The 16,442-nt window shown below is 35.8% G+C and overlaps 1 protein-coding gene across 16 annotated transcripts in view; it reads right to left on the bottom strand.

The window, feature by feature from the left end:
* The window catches only part of KIAA0825, a 259,062-nt gene that overhangs the window by 147,174 nt on the left and 95,446 nt on the right, over positions 1–16,442 (bottom strand). For all 16 annotated transcript variants that reach the window (XM_083817020.1, XM_083817019.1, XM_083817027.1 and 13 more), the window contains 3 exons: positions 14,193–14,383; positions 11,869–12,051; positions 1,680–1,790 (listed from right to left, as the gene is read on the bottom strand). In XM_083817020.1, the coding sequence (XP_083673146.1) occupies positions 1,680–1,790; positions 11,869–12,051; positions 14,193–14,383 (485 nt within the window). The remainder of the gene's footprint in view (positions 1–1,679; positions 1,791–11,868; positions 12,052–14,192; positions 14,384–16,442) is intronic.

Below are 16,442 nucleotides of genomic sequence, written 5' to 3'. Positions count from 1 at the left end.
ACTATTATTACACAGGCACACTAACAATATGTTTTCAGAGTTGTCCTTCCTTTTGGACTTCTCATTTTCCCAGAAAAAACAAAACAAAACAAAACAAAACAAAACAAAAAAAGACACCTCATTGGCTGGGGAGATGTATGCTTTCTCACCTTTCATCCAGAGAAAATAGGTCTGGAAAAGTTTTTTACTATTTATTCAAAATAAATCTGCCCCAAACAGCATCTACAAAATCATAATTCCACCTCAGAAAAGAGAACTCTTTAAGACTGAAGTAGTATCAACATTTCCTTTAGATACTTTTATGCTGCAAAGTGTACTCACTTATGAAGTCATCTTCCAAAATTCAGAATTCACACCATAATTTAAATTCTGAATACTAGCCTTGGACTAGGGGATCAGAAAAATGACTTTTTTTCTCCTGTGAGTCCTTAATGAAGGATAATTTTTCTCAGAAATAGAATACACGCATTTTTAAGTGATCATGTAGTCATTCCCTCTCCTATACCCTCCCTTTCCTCTCCTTTCTTTCCATCCATGTGCAGCTTACAAAACCATTGACAAATTTCAATGAAATTTGATTCATAGGTAGAGATCCCACATACATATTATCCTTCAAGCTTTAGAAAAACTTAAATGACTACTTTGAGCAGAGAAAAGCACAAAATCTGAATTCAATAGGTAATTCATTCTGTGGCATTTCAGTAGGCCAATCACACAACTTTGACTCAGTCACAGCATCTATTGTGTTATTAGAGGCACCAGGAAAGGACCTAATACTGCTGACATGAAATTAGGGGTGAGGGGTGGAAAGAATACAGAATGTTCTGCACAGTTTGGGGTAAAATCATAGGGAAGGTACTATGATTAGGAAGATAAAAGGTAGGAGGTCAAAAACTGACAGCATGTTGGACTTCAATAGGTCACCTCTCAAGTGATAACATACTTCCCTAAAAAATAAAAATACTTTCTCAGAAAACATAAAAACAACTCACAAAAACAGCTTTTCACAAAAATGGAAAGTGAAAATCTCTTGGGAAATAACTTTTGAAGAGGAGGAGGAGGTGAAGGGGTTAGGAGAGGATCTACGCTGGTGTGGGAGTGCTTCAGGTTCAAAATTAGAAAGGGAATGACAGCACAGCTGGTAGCATATGTCTCATATGTAACTTGTCATTATATGCAGTGACACAGAAAAAGAAATTAAGCTTTTGCCTCTAATCATGCAGTAATCTCCCAAAAAATCAACTACGATCAAGCAGCATATATTTGATGTGTTATTTATATATCGGACCCTTTTTTAACCAGCAATCAGAAACAGAAAGACATACATTCTTTATCTCCCCTTTAATTATAAGTCTTTGAGAACTGCACCTGTGCTGAACTACATTATTGTCAAGAGCTATATACTCTAATTAAAGCAAGAAAACCTTAAATACAATTCAAATATCAAACATAATGAATATATGGGCAAAAAACTACACAGTACACTGCTTTCAATGTGACCTTTCTTATAAATTCTTAACTTTGAAGACTAGAGGAATCTGTAACGAATATTCAAAAATGCTTCTATATTGTTTCATCAGAATATTAATTAGACATGTATCCAGACATAATCTTTTCCAAACTATTTGATTAATGTTGACTATCTGGTAGTTTTATTAAAATCAACTTTTGTTACTCACTTCAGTAAGGAAGGAAAGGATGATGGTATGCAAAATAACCAGTGTAATGGGTGATAAAAGTCTTTGGAAATAACTTGAGGAAGATGTTCTCCAGAACTGTTCATAAATGTCCTGAAAAGAGAAGAGAAGAGAAGAGAAGAGAAGAGAAGAGAAGAGAAGAGAAGAGAAGAGAAGAGAAGAGAAGAGAAGAGAAGAGAAGAGAAGAGAAGAGAAGAGAAGAGAAGAGAAGAGAAGAGAAGAGAAGAGAAGAGAAGAGAAGAGAAGAGAAGAGAAGAGAAGAGAAGAGAAGAGAAGAGAAGAGAAGAGAAGAGAAGAGAAGAGAAGAGAAGAGAAGAGAAGAGAAGAGAAGAGAAGAGAAGAGAAAACAAACTTCTGAATCACATGGGACATTGAAAATCCTTTTGAATCAATAATACAAATATATATATATCAATAGAAGATGGAGAATCCCTTATGATATCTAGCACTACATATATGTGCGCATATATGTAACTGCAGATTTATGATCTTATTTGATGCTACATATGTCATTCTCATTTTATTTGCTTTCACTGTTTGTAGCTCAGTATCTAGCACTTCCAGTACAGTTAAAGCAATTGTCTTCATATATTTAGTCTCATATAGCAGGTTTTCAAACTATATTTTAAAATGCATTGAATAAGCAAATTGCTCTTCAGCCATTTATTTCTATTGCTCTTTTGTTTTTGCACAATACATGCATCATATTATCAATATATCAGTATCATAAACATAAGTAAAATATCTTTTGAAATTATAACGGTTATCTTTTGCATTAACATCCAAATAGACATAGACTTTGGATGGAACTGGAAAAAAATGAATCAGAAGACTTAGATCTCCTTCACTGGCTTGTAAGATATAGATAGAATAGTGGTGGAAATATCTGCTGTTTTTTTTAAAAAAAATAAGGACTGCCGAAGAATCAGATAAATTAGTTTTATGTCACTCGTCCTCCATTACTTCTCTTACCTAAAGGCTGCAAGAGGCAAAAATCACGTTCAGTGAACTGATAACAAAAATTAACTATTCTTATTTGTTACTGATGTTATTTGATTATAAAAACACATATGTAATTGTAAGGACAGAAATGATATAATTAATACTTGACTTAAATTATTATTTAAGAATTATTAAATACAAGAATAAAAATTAATAAATATATTAGTATTTGTACAACTCTGTAGCAACTACAATGAAATAAACTGTGATAGAAATGGATGTCCCTTGGTCTCATCTTTTTTTACTCTCATTTACAATAAGTGCAATTTCTGCAGAAGGGATGTCATCCCTTACATCCACACTCCATTAATCATTATAAATTATCACTCCTTTTGCAACTCACTTTTTGACTTACTTGGCTGTGAATGTTTCATTTTACTAACTTGCCTTCTCTAAAGCTTGTTTCTTTATGTATCATGGCTGAATTTTCCAAGTTACGTTGTGGAAAAATTGGTGGAGGTGACTTATTGAAACTAAAGGTGTGTCCACATCTTAAGAGAAGGTTCAATATTGAGGATATTTTCAGGGTGAGAAGTGGTAGATATGCAAGGAGTCTGTTCCACAACAGTCCCCCTGGCAACATAATCTGCAGCCTTAAACATTGGGAACACCAGGGGAGCTTGGTGTGTGGATTCTAAGAGAAATAGCACAGAGAGTGGAGCGGAGTGAAGACACCACAACCAAGCTCTGTGCTATCACTGCAGGGATGGGGAGCCTGATGGTACTTACGGGACTGACAGACTGCATAGCCAGCCCTGAGCCAAACTGATCACAAAATTATGTCCTCTGGTGAACTTTATTCATTATAAGTTCATTACAATGACAAAATACACCTCCATCCCAAAGGCTGTGTGCCTCCAAGGTGCAACCACACCTCAATGAGCATGTGCTCTGAATTTCTCTGAGCCTGTAACTTTAATGCAAAAGCAAGACAATTTTTTACCAATCATAACAAAGAGCAACTCAAGCTCCACCTAAAAGCAGGAACATAGTGAAAAAAAAAGGCTCCAGAGAGGAAAAATGTTAGATGGTTTTTAAAGTTGTTTAATGTTGTAAGACAACATCGCAGACAAGTCAGGAGGACATCACTGACTTTTGGGGTGGGCTCATGGGCTGTACCTCTCTTCCCCCCCACAGGGATGCCTACTGGGTCAGACTTGAACCCTTGGTTATACCTAGTGCTTCCCCAAGAAACCTAACATTCTCTATAGAGTTGTTTCATAAGCTAACTTGTATGTAGCTGGTTGTGTTAGTCATATTGTTGGTATTTGCACGTGCTTTGCAGACAGTGTCTTTGTCACCGGCAATCCAAAAGAACCTGTCCTCCTGTAGCTTCAGTAAAGTACACCAGTTGTTAATCTGCTAAACTGAAGGTGTATTGTATTATTTGTGTGTTCGTGATTGTGGTAATTTGGTATATTGGATGCGACTGGACTTTAGTGCTGAATTGGGCACACTGAGAATCCAAGCCCAGCCACCCCCAGCCCCTCTGATATCTGAGAACAAGTTGGGATGCAAGGGGGTTCAGGTCTTGCCAACGTTCTTTACTCTTTAACACAACATATGCAAGAAAGGTAATTACCTTTAAAAATGCCAGTTCTGGGCTCTAGAACTGGCATTTTAGTATATTTGCTTTACTTTCTGGAGAGATTTAGTTTTATTCCCAATTTTCAGTAAGAATTCTTTCTGTTGCAGTAAGAGGTGAAGGACATTTAAAATATCTAAGGAAGAAAGATGAGGTTTTTCTCAGGACAGGAGAATCTTTTTATATGGCATAAAAAAGTCACCGTCACAACATAGAAACAGTGAGAGTAGATTTAAACACTTAAAACTGGAGATAGAATGGAAACCAATTGGAATACAGTCTCGAAGATTTCCTTACCTAAAATATAAAATTTCCTTTTTCTTATAGGGTGCTGTATCACAGTGGCATTGACAGTATTTGTGTTTTGTCATTTTATTATTTAAAATTACTTTTAAACTTTTTTTCACAGTTGTATATCTGTAATTTAGAAGTACAGCTACAATGCCTATAAGGTCACTGTTTGCCTATATGACTGCAGATGAAAGAAAATTACACTCTGCTTGAGGAAGACAGGTGTAGAGCTTCTGAACTCCTCCAAAAGATAAGGAGATTTATTTGGAAATTACTGATCAAACAAAGCTAGTAGAAACAATGTATTACAGACTTTTAGAATGATCTTAAGTAAGCAATATCTGAGCAGAATGGTAAGCATACTGTAAATTTGTACTCTTTGTGAATTCATGAAAAATTAAAGCTGAGATCATAATGTAAATAAAGGGAGTACTTAAACAGAAAAATAATTATTTCAAAAACAGTAACTTCAACAGTCTGAGAAAATTCAAGAAAAAAAATGTTATTGTCTCTCATCCCCTGAAATATTTCTCTTAATATAGCAAAGGACCGACTTCCTACAAGAAAGAATGATAGATACAGATTGGGTGGCTATCAAAGAAAAAAAAAAAAGAAGAAAGAAAAAGAAAAAAAAAAAAAAGACCACATCTTGTCTATGGATTGTGTATGAACTCTTTTAGAGATTTCAGGCTAATGCAGGTTGTTAAATATGGTGTCTTAGCTGTCTCCTGATGACAAGCACAGGGCATACATTTGGCCTCTAAGGCTTAGAGCAAAACCTCTTTGCAAATTTTGAAACTGACATGGAGAAAATGTGATGGTTTAAAAAATTATTTAAATTTTACTACCTTCAAATACTATAAAAAGTGAAGTGTGTAATGATAATAAAATGGTGCCAGCAGTACTCAGTGTCCACTGCTCGTTATGTAATTCTTACCAGAACATAAGGCAAAACCAACCCTCTGCCAGACTGTTTAAATCAACTACTCTTCTGACAGAAGTGTAATAATAGGTAGTAGGAAATTTGTTTTGACTACAAGATATGTTAAAGCAGCTGCTTATAGTCTCAAAGCAGTGGATAGCATCTGTGAAAGTATTTAATACCACAGCAAGATTCCAAGTTACAGGAGTTTTATTCTTCTGTACAGTATGACAAGGTGAGAATTGATCTGGTAAACATCAGTGCAGGTGTGAAATAATGAAATGCCAACAAGATGTATCCTAATGGTATTTCCTTGTAGACTTTGAAGAATTTAGCTCTTTATAGGGAAGAAACAGGACTAACAAGTGACTCATAAGGTTAAGGGAATTATTTTCAGTTTTTTAAATTTTTACCCAATAGACAGCAATTTTACCAACAGAATCTCTAAATTCTTCTCTCAGAATTCAAGTCATTGGCCTGATTTTTCGTTGAAAAAACAGGACATAATAATTTGTATTACAAAATCATGAAAAGCTGCATCCACCTTACTCTTTATGATCTTCACTAAAAGAAAAATTGTGATCTCCTACTCAGCACAAAATACTAAGGAATATAATATATGTAATAATATATAACACATTCTACAAGCAGCTGGCAGAAGTGTCACAATCACCAGCACTTGTTCTCATGGGGGACTTTAACTTCCCAGACATATGCTGGAAATACAACACAGCCCTGAGGAAGCAGTCCAGGAGGTTCCTGGAGTGCATGGAAGACATCTTCCTGACTCAGCTGTTAATGAGCCTACCAGAGGGGGTGCCCTGCTAGACCTGCTGTTCATGAACAGAGAAGGACTGGTGGGAGATGGGGTGGTAGGGAGCTGTCACGGGTGACCATGACATGGTGGAGTTCTCTATTCTTGGTGAAGTCAGGAGGGGCGTCAGTAACACTGCTACCTTGGACTTCCGGATGGCAGACTTTGAATTGTTCAGGACACTGGTAGGGAGGGTCCCTTGGTAGTCAGTGCTCAAGGGAAGAAGGGCCCAGGAAGGCTGGATACTCCTCAAGAAGGAGGGGCTCCTTCAAGGCACCCTTCAAGGCGCAGGAGCAGGCTGTCCCTGTGTGCTGTAAGATGAGCTGTCAGGGAAGAAGACCGGTGTGGCTGAACAGGCAACATTTTCTGAGTGTTCAGGAGAAAAAGAGGGTTTATGTCTGGCGGAAGAAGGGGCAGGAACTCGGGGGGAGTAGAAGGAGGTTCCCAGCATATGCAGAGAAAAACTCAGGAAGGCTAAAGCCCAGCACAAGCTCAACCTGGCCATTATGGTTAAGGATAACAAAAAAAATGTTTTTACAAATATATTAACAGTAAGAGGAGGGCCAAGGAGAATCTCCATCCTTTACTGGACATGGGGGGGAACATGACTACTGAGGATAAGGAAAAGGCAGAGGTTCTTAAAGCCTTCTTTGCATCTGTCTTTACTAGTCAGGCCACTTATCCTCAGGGTACTCAGCCTCCCGACCTGGAAGTCTGGGATGAGGAGCAGAAGAAAATCCCCACAGTTCAGGTGGAAACAGTTAGAGACCTGCTGCTCCACCTGGACTGTCACAAGTCCATGGGGCCAAATGGGATCCACCCGGCGGTGCTGAGGGAGTTGGTGGATGTGATCGCTGGGCCGCTTTCCGTCATCTATCAGCAGTCATGGTCATCCAGGGAGGTCTCAGATGACTGGAGACTTGCTGATGTGACTCCCATCTATAAGAAGGGCTGCAAGGAGGACCCAGAGAACTACAGGCCTGTCAGCCTGACCTCAGTGCCTGGAAAGGTGATGGAACAGGTCATCTTGAATGCAATCACACAGCATATGTGGGACAACCAGGGGATCAGGCCCAGCCAGCATGGGTTCACGAAAGGCTAGTCTTGCCTGACCAACCTCATCTCCTTCTATGACCGGGTGACCTACCTGGTGGATGAGGGAAAGGCTGGTGATATAGTCTACATCAAAAAGGACAAAAAAATAATAAAAAAAACGTACAGTCAAAATGCACCTTTGTGGATGACACTAAACTGGATGGAGTAGGTATGGGAGTTAACAAACAGCAGAGTGATGAATCAAAGATGAGAGGGCCATCAGAAAACTCACAGAGTTCACTGAGGTAAAGTGCATCTTTACTAATGTAATGATGAGGTAACGTGCTCCAGCAACAGAACAATAATAACCTAGGCTGGGAACTGATTACCAACCTTACAGAAGAACCTGGGTTTTATGGCCTGTACAGTGTTGAATATGAGGCCACAGTGTAGTCTCATTAAAAATAGCACAAACCATATACCAGGCTGCATTAGGAGGAGTACGGCAAGCAAACTAAAGACCGTAATTCTCTTCATCTACCTGACACCAGTTAAGCCAGATGAAAGAAGTGGATGATGTCATTGTGAGACCTCTCTCAATTATTTTTTAAGGATCTTGGGAATATGGAGAGGTCCCACTTGACTAGAAGATGGCAAATATTGCCCCAGTTTTCAAGAAGGGCAAGAATGAAGACCCTGGAAATCACAGGCCTGTCAGTCTCACTTCAATGCCTGATAAAATTAAAGATCATTCTGGGAGTTACTGAAAAAACATTTGAAAGACAATGCATTTTGCTGATAGCCAACACCGGTTCACAAGTGGTACCATTGTGCTCAACTAACTTAATTTCTTTTAACGACAAAGTTACCCATCTAGTCGACCAAGGGAAGCCAATAGATGTTATCTTTTGGATTTCAGCACAGCTTTCAATACCATCTCTCACATGTATTCTTCTGGACAAATGTTCAGCACACAGCTAGACAAATACATAATTGAACAATTGGCTGGCAGGTTGGGCTCAAAGGGTTATAGCAATGGGGTTACAGCAGGCTGGCAACTGGTCACTGGTAGGGCTCCCAACGGATCCATTTTGGTGCCAGTTCTCTTCAATGTTTTTATAAATGATCTGGATGCAGGACTCAAATGCATACTAAGTTTGCAGATGATACTAAATTAGGAGGAGCTGTTAACTCTCTTGAGAGTGTAGAGGCCTTGCAGTGAGATCACAGAATCATAGAACATCCTGAGTGTGAAGGGACCCACAAGAATCAAGTCCAACTCTTGGATCTACACCTGACCACCCAAAATCAAACCATATTTCTGAGAGCATTGTCCAAATGCTTCTTGAACTCTGCCAGGCTTGGTATCATGACCACTGAGAGAAGAGATTGGTGTCTATCCCTCCACTCCCCCTTGTGAGGAAGCTGTGTCCCACCATGAAGCAGCCCCTCAGGCTCCTCTAGGCTGAAAAAAGCAAGCGACTTCAGACTCTACTCATACATCTTGCCTTCTAAACCTTTCACCATCTTCGTAGCCCTCCTTTGGACAATCTCTAATAGTTTTATGTCCCTATACTGTAGCACCCAAAACTGCACACAGTACTCAAGGTGAGGCCACACCAGTGCAGAGCAGAGCAGGACAATCACTTCACTCAGCCATGCTGTGGCCGATACACCCCAGGATTTGATAGGCCCTTTTGGCTGCTAGGACACATGGTTGACTCATGTTCAACTTGCCTTTGACAATAACCCCTAGATCAGTTCTGTGGGGCTGCTCTAAAGCCTCTTGTCCCTAGTCTGTATGTACAGCCAGGGTTGTCCCCATCCCAGGTGAAGAATCCTGCCCTTGTTCTTATTAAATTTCATGTGGTTGCCCAGACCTCTAATTTGTCAAGTTCTCTTTGCAAGGCTTCTCTACTCCCATGGAAGTCAATGGGTCCTCCCAATTTAGATCTTGATATTTACTTACTAGAAGTGCTCAAGGCCAGGATGGATGGAGCTTTGACTAACATGACTTAGCTTAAGAAGTCTCACCCTGTAGCATGGTAGGCCCCTTCCATCCCAAGCATTCTGTGATTCTGTGACTATACTGAAGTCACTTCAGAAAAGCCAGACAAGAGTGGAGAAAAATGAAACATAAAAAAGAGTGAGGGCTAAAAACTGACGATGGCCCAAGATTCACAGGTGAATCTTGCACACTTTTCATACAGAAAAGATACTAAGTGACAGTAGGAAGCACAAGGTCTGATCTGAGAATTAGGAAAGAGAAACCATCTGCCAGAATCAGTTCATTTAAATTAAGTATATTATTAATTTTTCAGCACCCCTATTATTTTTGCTGCATTTGCTGCATAATAAAGATTCTTGAATAATTCTAATTCCCTTGAAGTAATAGCCAATACCACATCTCTAGTAAGCTGGAAATTAGCCAGTACTATTATTAGTAAACTCCTGAAACACAATGGTCTGTCATCAACACTTTTATGATTACACAGGACTTTCTTAAGCAGTCCAAAGTTTAATTTAAAACTATCCCCTGCAGGGAAATCTTGTGATACAAATAGAGAGCATGATAGATTTAATAGCAAAATCTTTACTTCACTTCCAGTTAATTTTACCGAAGTTTTCAAAGGTATAGAATGAACATAACAGATGGAAATTTTGATTATACAGCTGTAATTCTAAAGAGAACTGATGAAGGATTAATATTCCTTTAAAATCATGCATAACCTCTAAATTTGTTATTGATAGATTCTTAATGTGATGAACTACATATAGCTCAGTAACTAACGAACCTAGAAATTCAACATAAAATTTGGTATATGAAAGCACTACCAATTGGATATAGTCATTTGAGAAACTAATCTGGTAAACCTGTCTTTTCCTTGTAATCTGAAATATAATTAGTGGGTTAGGTTACCTGACAAATATTGGTTGTAATGAAACATGCACTATAAAAGAACTGTTTTGATATAGAGTCTCATAGGGTTTTGAAAACAAAAGTGCTGAATACACAGTTCATAAAATGTATTCCTTTGAACTCAGAGAAAAACCATGCATCATCTCTCTAACAATGATTTTCAGTTTTAATGTTATTTTTATAAACATATAACAAAATATGACATTTTTTATATTCTTCTTAAGCAAAATTTGTCAGCTTTGTTTGCAATTTGCAGAGGACTTTGTAAAAATGTTATATCCTGTACATGTCAAGTTTTTGATATTTAGAAAACCAAATTAGTATCCTGAAACTTAAATGCATAAGTATGAAATCTATATGACCAAGTAGTAAATCTGTAGCATTCTCAGACATACATATAGTCTGATTTTGGGGTGGTCCTGTTCAGACCCAGGATTTGGACTTTATGATCCCTGTGGAACCCTTCCAATTCAGGATATTCTATGATTCTATGATTTTACATAAAATACAAAATACTCTCACCCTCTTCATTGGTACTTTACACTGGAACTCAGTGAGTTCTGAGCTTGGCACACATTTTTTATCATTCCAGGTATACATAAATCTGTAAACAACATTGATTAGTGGAGGAGACTGGAATAGCTAAAAGGGACAGAATACTTATTTTAGTCCATAGATCTAAGTGCTTTCACAAAGGAAAGGTGACATGTTAAAACTGACAGTGGAAGCTGTTACAGCTACCACAATGTCCATTGCTGCCCACCTTAGTTTTGCCACAGCAGCATTACTTAATTTGTTCCTGAGGCACTCTCTTAATTGGTATCTACATAAGCTTGAGTTATATAAGATCACATACCCAGTTACAATCCACTTTTGCATGTTCCACTAATCCCATAAATATTGAAATGAGACCACATATGGCAACAAATATGTAGTTAAAGAAACTTACACTAAGGACTCCATCTTCCTCTTTGTACCACTAGTATTACTAAGAATATTCTTATTTAGAATAATAAAATAAAAAACAGTTGAATAGGTTTTGACTTTTTTCATTTTCTAATATACAAATTTGCGATTTCTCTTTGTATTTTCTCTTACAAAAGAATTTACTTCTGAATTTTTAGCACCAAAAACAATTGAAGACTCAGATCTAACTTCAGTGCAAGTAATGTCTCTTTTAGTTTGCATTAGTGACTTCTGAAGACATAATTTTTATAAAGATGGGAGTTTTGTACTCTTTCTCTTAAAAAAAATATTTAAAAATTGCTAACACTTGCTGGTCATGTAACCGGATAATAATTTCAGTAAATTATCTTTAAATTCTAGTACTCATAGAATTATTATGGGATGACTGCAGAACATTCTATTGAACATTGAAGAGGTTAATCTAAAGCTAATAAAATCCCAGTAGACGTTATTGGTCTTTAAGCAAGATCACAAAGATGAGTTCAAGACCAAATCAAGAAACATTCAAAGGTTATCAAATTGTTTCAAAAATGTGCATTGCATTTGTATTTCAGCACAACTATTCATCTTGAGAATACATCAGTGTAAGTTCAATACCCTATTTTATATCAAATTGAATGTTTATTTCATACTCACTCATACAAATTCTTCAGTGGTGAAGTTAAAATAGCTAGCACAGAGAGCAGATTATTGCAGTGGGTATGTATTTTATAGATCTTGAGATCTCTGTCTTCATGTGGATTCAGAAATTCCTGTACTGAACTACAAACTGACCACAGCATGTTTTCAGTGGACATCAAAATTGCTGCAATATCTATTCTGTAGGAAAGAAAAAGGGAAAATAGTAATACATAGGACATTAGGATAGTGGTAAATTTCAATTAGAGAGTTCTCTTCTAACAACAAAAAATACCTAAATTATAGCATTGACTTGAAATTTCATCTTTCATCAGTCCCTACTGTAGAAATTCTGAAGCTATTATGGTGCAAATATGCAGCTCTGTCACAGAAAAGCTGTTACTGACACTAGTCAACAGAAGACTAGCAAAATATGGAAATGTCCTTTTAAAAGGACCACGCCACTAGATGGGAACAACTTACCTTCTACACTACATCCAAATAAATTTAATTTAGTTTTCCTTATGATAACATAATATTAGATTGTATATACTATTTTCAAATTCTACTAGAGGAAAAAATTAATGACAAGTGAACTAAATCTTCAGTTTGCAGAACTTCAGCTGACAGGCAACACATGATGCAGAACATTTCTGAGTCAGTAATCAGTTACTTTGATATTGAATAGCAGAGTATCATGGGTAATTGGCCTAAACAATAGCAAAAACCCAAACTACAACAACAAAATTTCACAAGAGGATGCTGACATACAAGAGATAGTAAATAGGCGGATAACACAAAATATATGGCAGGCATGAAGTAGGACTTCAAGAAGCACCTGAGTGCCTAAAAGCCGATGGGTAAATATATGATCATCTGCATTTTAAAGATTCCTCTTATTTTTGGAAAACCTGTGCAACCAGATGTGAACAGGGATTTGGCAATATTATAGATTTCTAACATCTCAAGAACCATTGAGAGAAAAGAATCCCCCAAAGCACAGTAGTATATGTGTGTGTATATATATATATATATATATAAAGAAAACCAGTGTTAAAATGTATTAAATAATATTATTATTTATTATAAATTATAAATTGTTTTTTCATTTGCATATGACTGGATAACTCAATTCATTTAGTGATAAATTCATGAATTACCTTATGCAAAACAACTTATCTTCAAAAAAGACAACGCAAAAAGTTCAGTTTTGTTCACTAGTTTGAAGCTAACGATTATTTCTACATTTAAGGAATACTGTATCAATATATATTCTTAAATATCTGAGGTATATATTTTTTTCCAGTAAATTTTTCCCAAAATTTGCATGAAACTATCTTCTCTATACCTGAAAATAAAGAAAGACCTAGAACTGAAATTAAGGTAGAAATAAAGCATGTAAACATTGGAATACCCTGAATAACAGGTTGTGTTTTTTTCCCCAGCTATATCAAGAACGTGAGCTTGTACAAATTACTTAAACCTTCCATGATGCTGTTTTCCTCTTCACAATAAAACTTATGAAGTCAGCACATAATGCTTAGCTCACTAATCACATAGAACATCTCTGCTGAGTGTCTTCCATCTCCTACAAATGACAACCTCTTTGGTTTTTCACTCACATGGCTACCATGGAGTATATCACTTTCAACATTTAAACACAGACACATATATTCATGTAGTAAAGAAGAGTAGCAAAGAGCAGGATGACAAATACACCTATTTATTCAATCAAACAAAACACTGGATAAAAAGTGAAAGGACAGAGATAGGATGAACTTCCACCTCAAAACACCTGTTTTAATATTTATTAAAAAGAGCCTCTGGGAAAAAAGAATCCAAACAAGGAGAACTTCAAATTCCTCTTTCCTAAAATGACAGGAGAAGGAACAGCCTTCTGCACTGCTGTCTTCATTCTAGTAAATATTTTGATGTGACCCAGTAGGTCTTTCACTTGAAAAGGTGTATGAAAAAAATAGAACACATGGAGTTTTCTTCATGAATAAATGGTATGATTTTTAGGATGCCAATTCTTTTCACATTTTTTAGTTGCAGCACCACTCCTCGATCCACTCTTCATCATGAAACTTTCAAAATGTCAAGCAGTTTATATCACAATTTCAAAAATACTTATTTGATTCTGCCTTCTTCAGTATACAACTACCAAATATACTTAAATATAAAAAAATATATTGAATTAAAATGATCCTGAAAATATGTTCTGTTTATACCCCCCCCCCGTGTGTATTAACATTTAACTTGAACTAAAGCAATGTATAGCAGAAAACTAAGATTTATGTATTTTACCTATAAAAAGTATACGGTAAATATAAAATTGTTACCTGATTTGTGGGGTTCTCTTGTAACTGGGACAGGCTTGCATATATCTGGAGGACAGCACGGCTAAAGATTGCTCTAGAACATCCATAAGAATCTCCTGGGCTAACTTGGGAGGTAGAATGGTCCATAGGTCATGATGAAGAGCACAGCAGAAGTAATGCCACATCTGGACAGAGAATGAGCATCTTTCCCCCTAGCAAAACCACCACACAGTAAATAATAGAAAAACACCTTCCAAAATGTCAATTTAGTTTCTGCGAGTCTAATGAATTCAACCTGAAAGGAAATAGCTGAAGAATTTCAAGCACATGATGATCAAAAAATAGTCCTTGACAAGATGTGAAACATCTTTATTAGCAAAGAAACACTTGCTCCATTTCAGTTACAAAACTAGAATTCTGCCACCAAACTAAACCACATACATTTGCCCTTCTATATCCTTAACTAACCTACTCTCAAAACCTACAGTGTTGTAAGTCCAGTTAAAAAATGTATTCTATAAGCACTAGAATAGTCGTATGAATTTGATACACCAGTTTCTTTATCCTCGACAGAAAATAGTTACTTAAATTACTTAAGCTTGTGTATTTCCCCACATTCATAATTATGACATAATATAACCATGATTACAAACCTTTGGTTATGCATAGTGAGGATACAGTAAGAATAGGGGAAAAAAACAAACAAACAAATAAACAAAAACTGAGCAATTAAACTATTAATAAGAGGTCCAGAATTTATATATATATATATTAATTTGATAATGGCAACTGATTTTAACAAAATATTTTCTGGAAAGGAAAATTGCTATTAATATTTCATTATCTATACAGAACCACTCCAAAACCACAGAAAAATATAAAACAGTCAAAATCATAGTAGTCAATTCATAATATATTTAAGAAGAACAAATTTTAATTCAAATTCAAATATTTCAACTAAGACCTATTCAGAAAATAGCACTAGAATGAAGCTGAATCAAAAAAAAAAAAAAAGTCCTGAACCTTCACCTCCCACATTCCAATGCAGTCGAGAAATATTTTAAGATTTTTTAAATATTTCTGCATTATCGAATATAGAAAATAAACCCATGATTTTTAAAACACTGTAAGAGTTTGATAGACATTCTTCCCTACAGAAAATAATCTGGCTTCTTTTTAACTACACCATGTAAGCAGATTGTTGGAAGTTGTCATTATTCCATGTTTCTCTGCCATTATATTTGAAGTGTAATTTATATTAAAAAGCAGCAAATTATGACAAAGTACTGAAGTACCTAACTTGTGACCACTGCCCTACTCATTAAATTTATGATTGACGTAGGCATCTCTAACATCTCATTAAGGGGGAGGAAAAAGAAGAAGGAGAAAAAGAAAAAGAAAGAAAAATCATCAAAACTACCAATTTTCCCATTATCACTAATACAGAAAAGAAAAATGTAATACAGGCAAGTTTCAAAGGTAAATTATATGCCTAGTTTTCTTCACATGCAGAGCCAGTGACATTTTAGAACAGGTTCAAGCATGATCCAACAAAACCAGCCTTGCTGATACTTGGTACAGTTAAGCCTTAGACATGTCTTTTCACACAGGTAAAATAGGATCTTATATTGATCAAAAATGGATCAGAACATACAGAAGTCAGATTAAAATAATTTCACATTTTTCTTATGTGAAACAATCTTTAAAAATTATCACAGGATATAATGAAACATCATTATAAGAAAGTACTAGTTTAACTCATAACTCTACTCAGAACTTCATAAGTTTGCATAACTCAAAACTTAATAATACATTTACATAAGTGTGGATTTCTTAGATATAATATCATGACTGCTCTTGAGATATATTCCGGTAGAATTTATCCAGGAAAAAAAAAAAAAAAAAAAGCCCTAACCTCATCTTACAGACATTTTACTAACACTTCCCATACTTTGCAAAAACTTTTCTACTTGTATAGAATAAACATAGCAGCTATAAAATAATTAGTTTGAATCCCTAATGGAAAATAATTCATTTTCATCATATCTTTGACATACAAAACTAAATCTAAAAAATTGCAAAAAAACATGAACAGTTAACAACCAGATTTATAATTCTAACTGAACTTGATGATGTAGGGTATTTATTTTTAATAAGTAATTGAATGTCAGCTAGTTTTATTTTTTAACTATAAACATGAATTACTTAATTTTCTTTGCTTTATTTAATTTAAGGTGGTAAATTGAATAAAACTTTTTTATAACATTGTAC

Source organism: Anser anser (genome assembly GCF_964211835.1).
Source record: "Anser anser genome assembly, chromosome: Z".
NCBI classification, from domain to species: domain Eukaryota; kingdom Metazoa; phylum Chordata; class Aves; order Anseriformes; family Anatidae; genus Anser; species Anser anser.
This window is presented reverse-complemented; position numbering and strand designations above follow the sequence as displayed.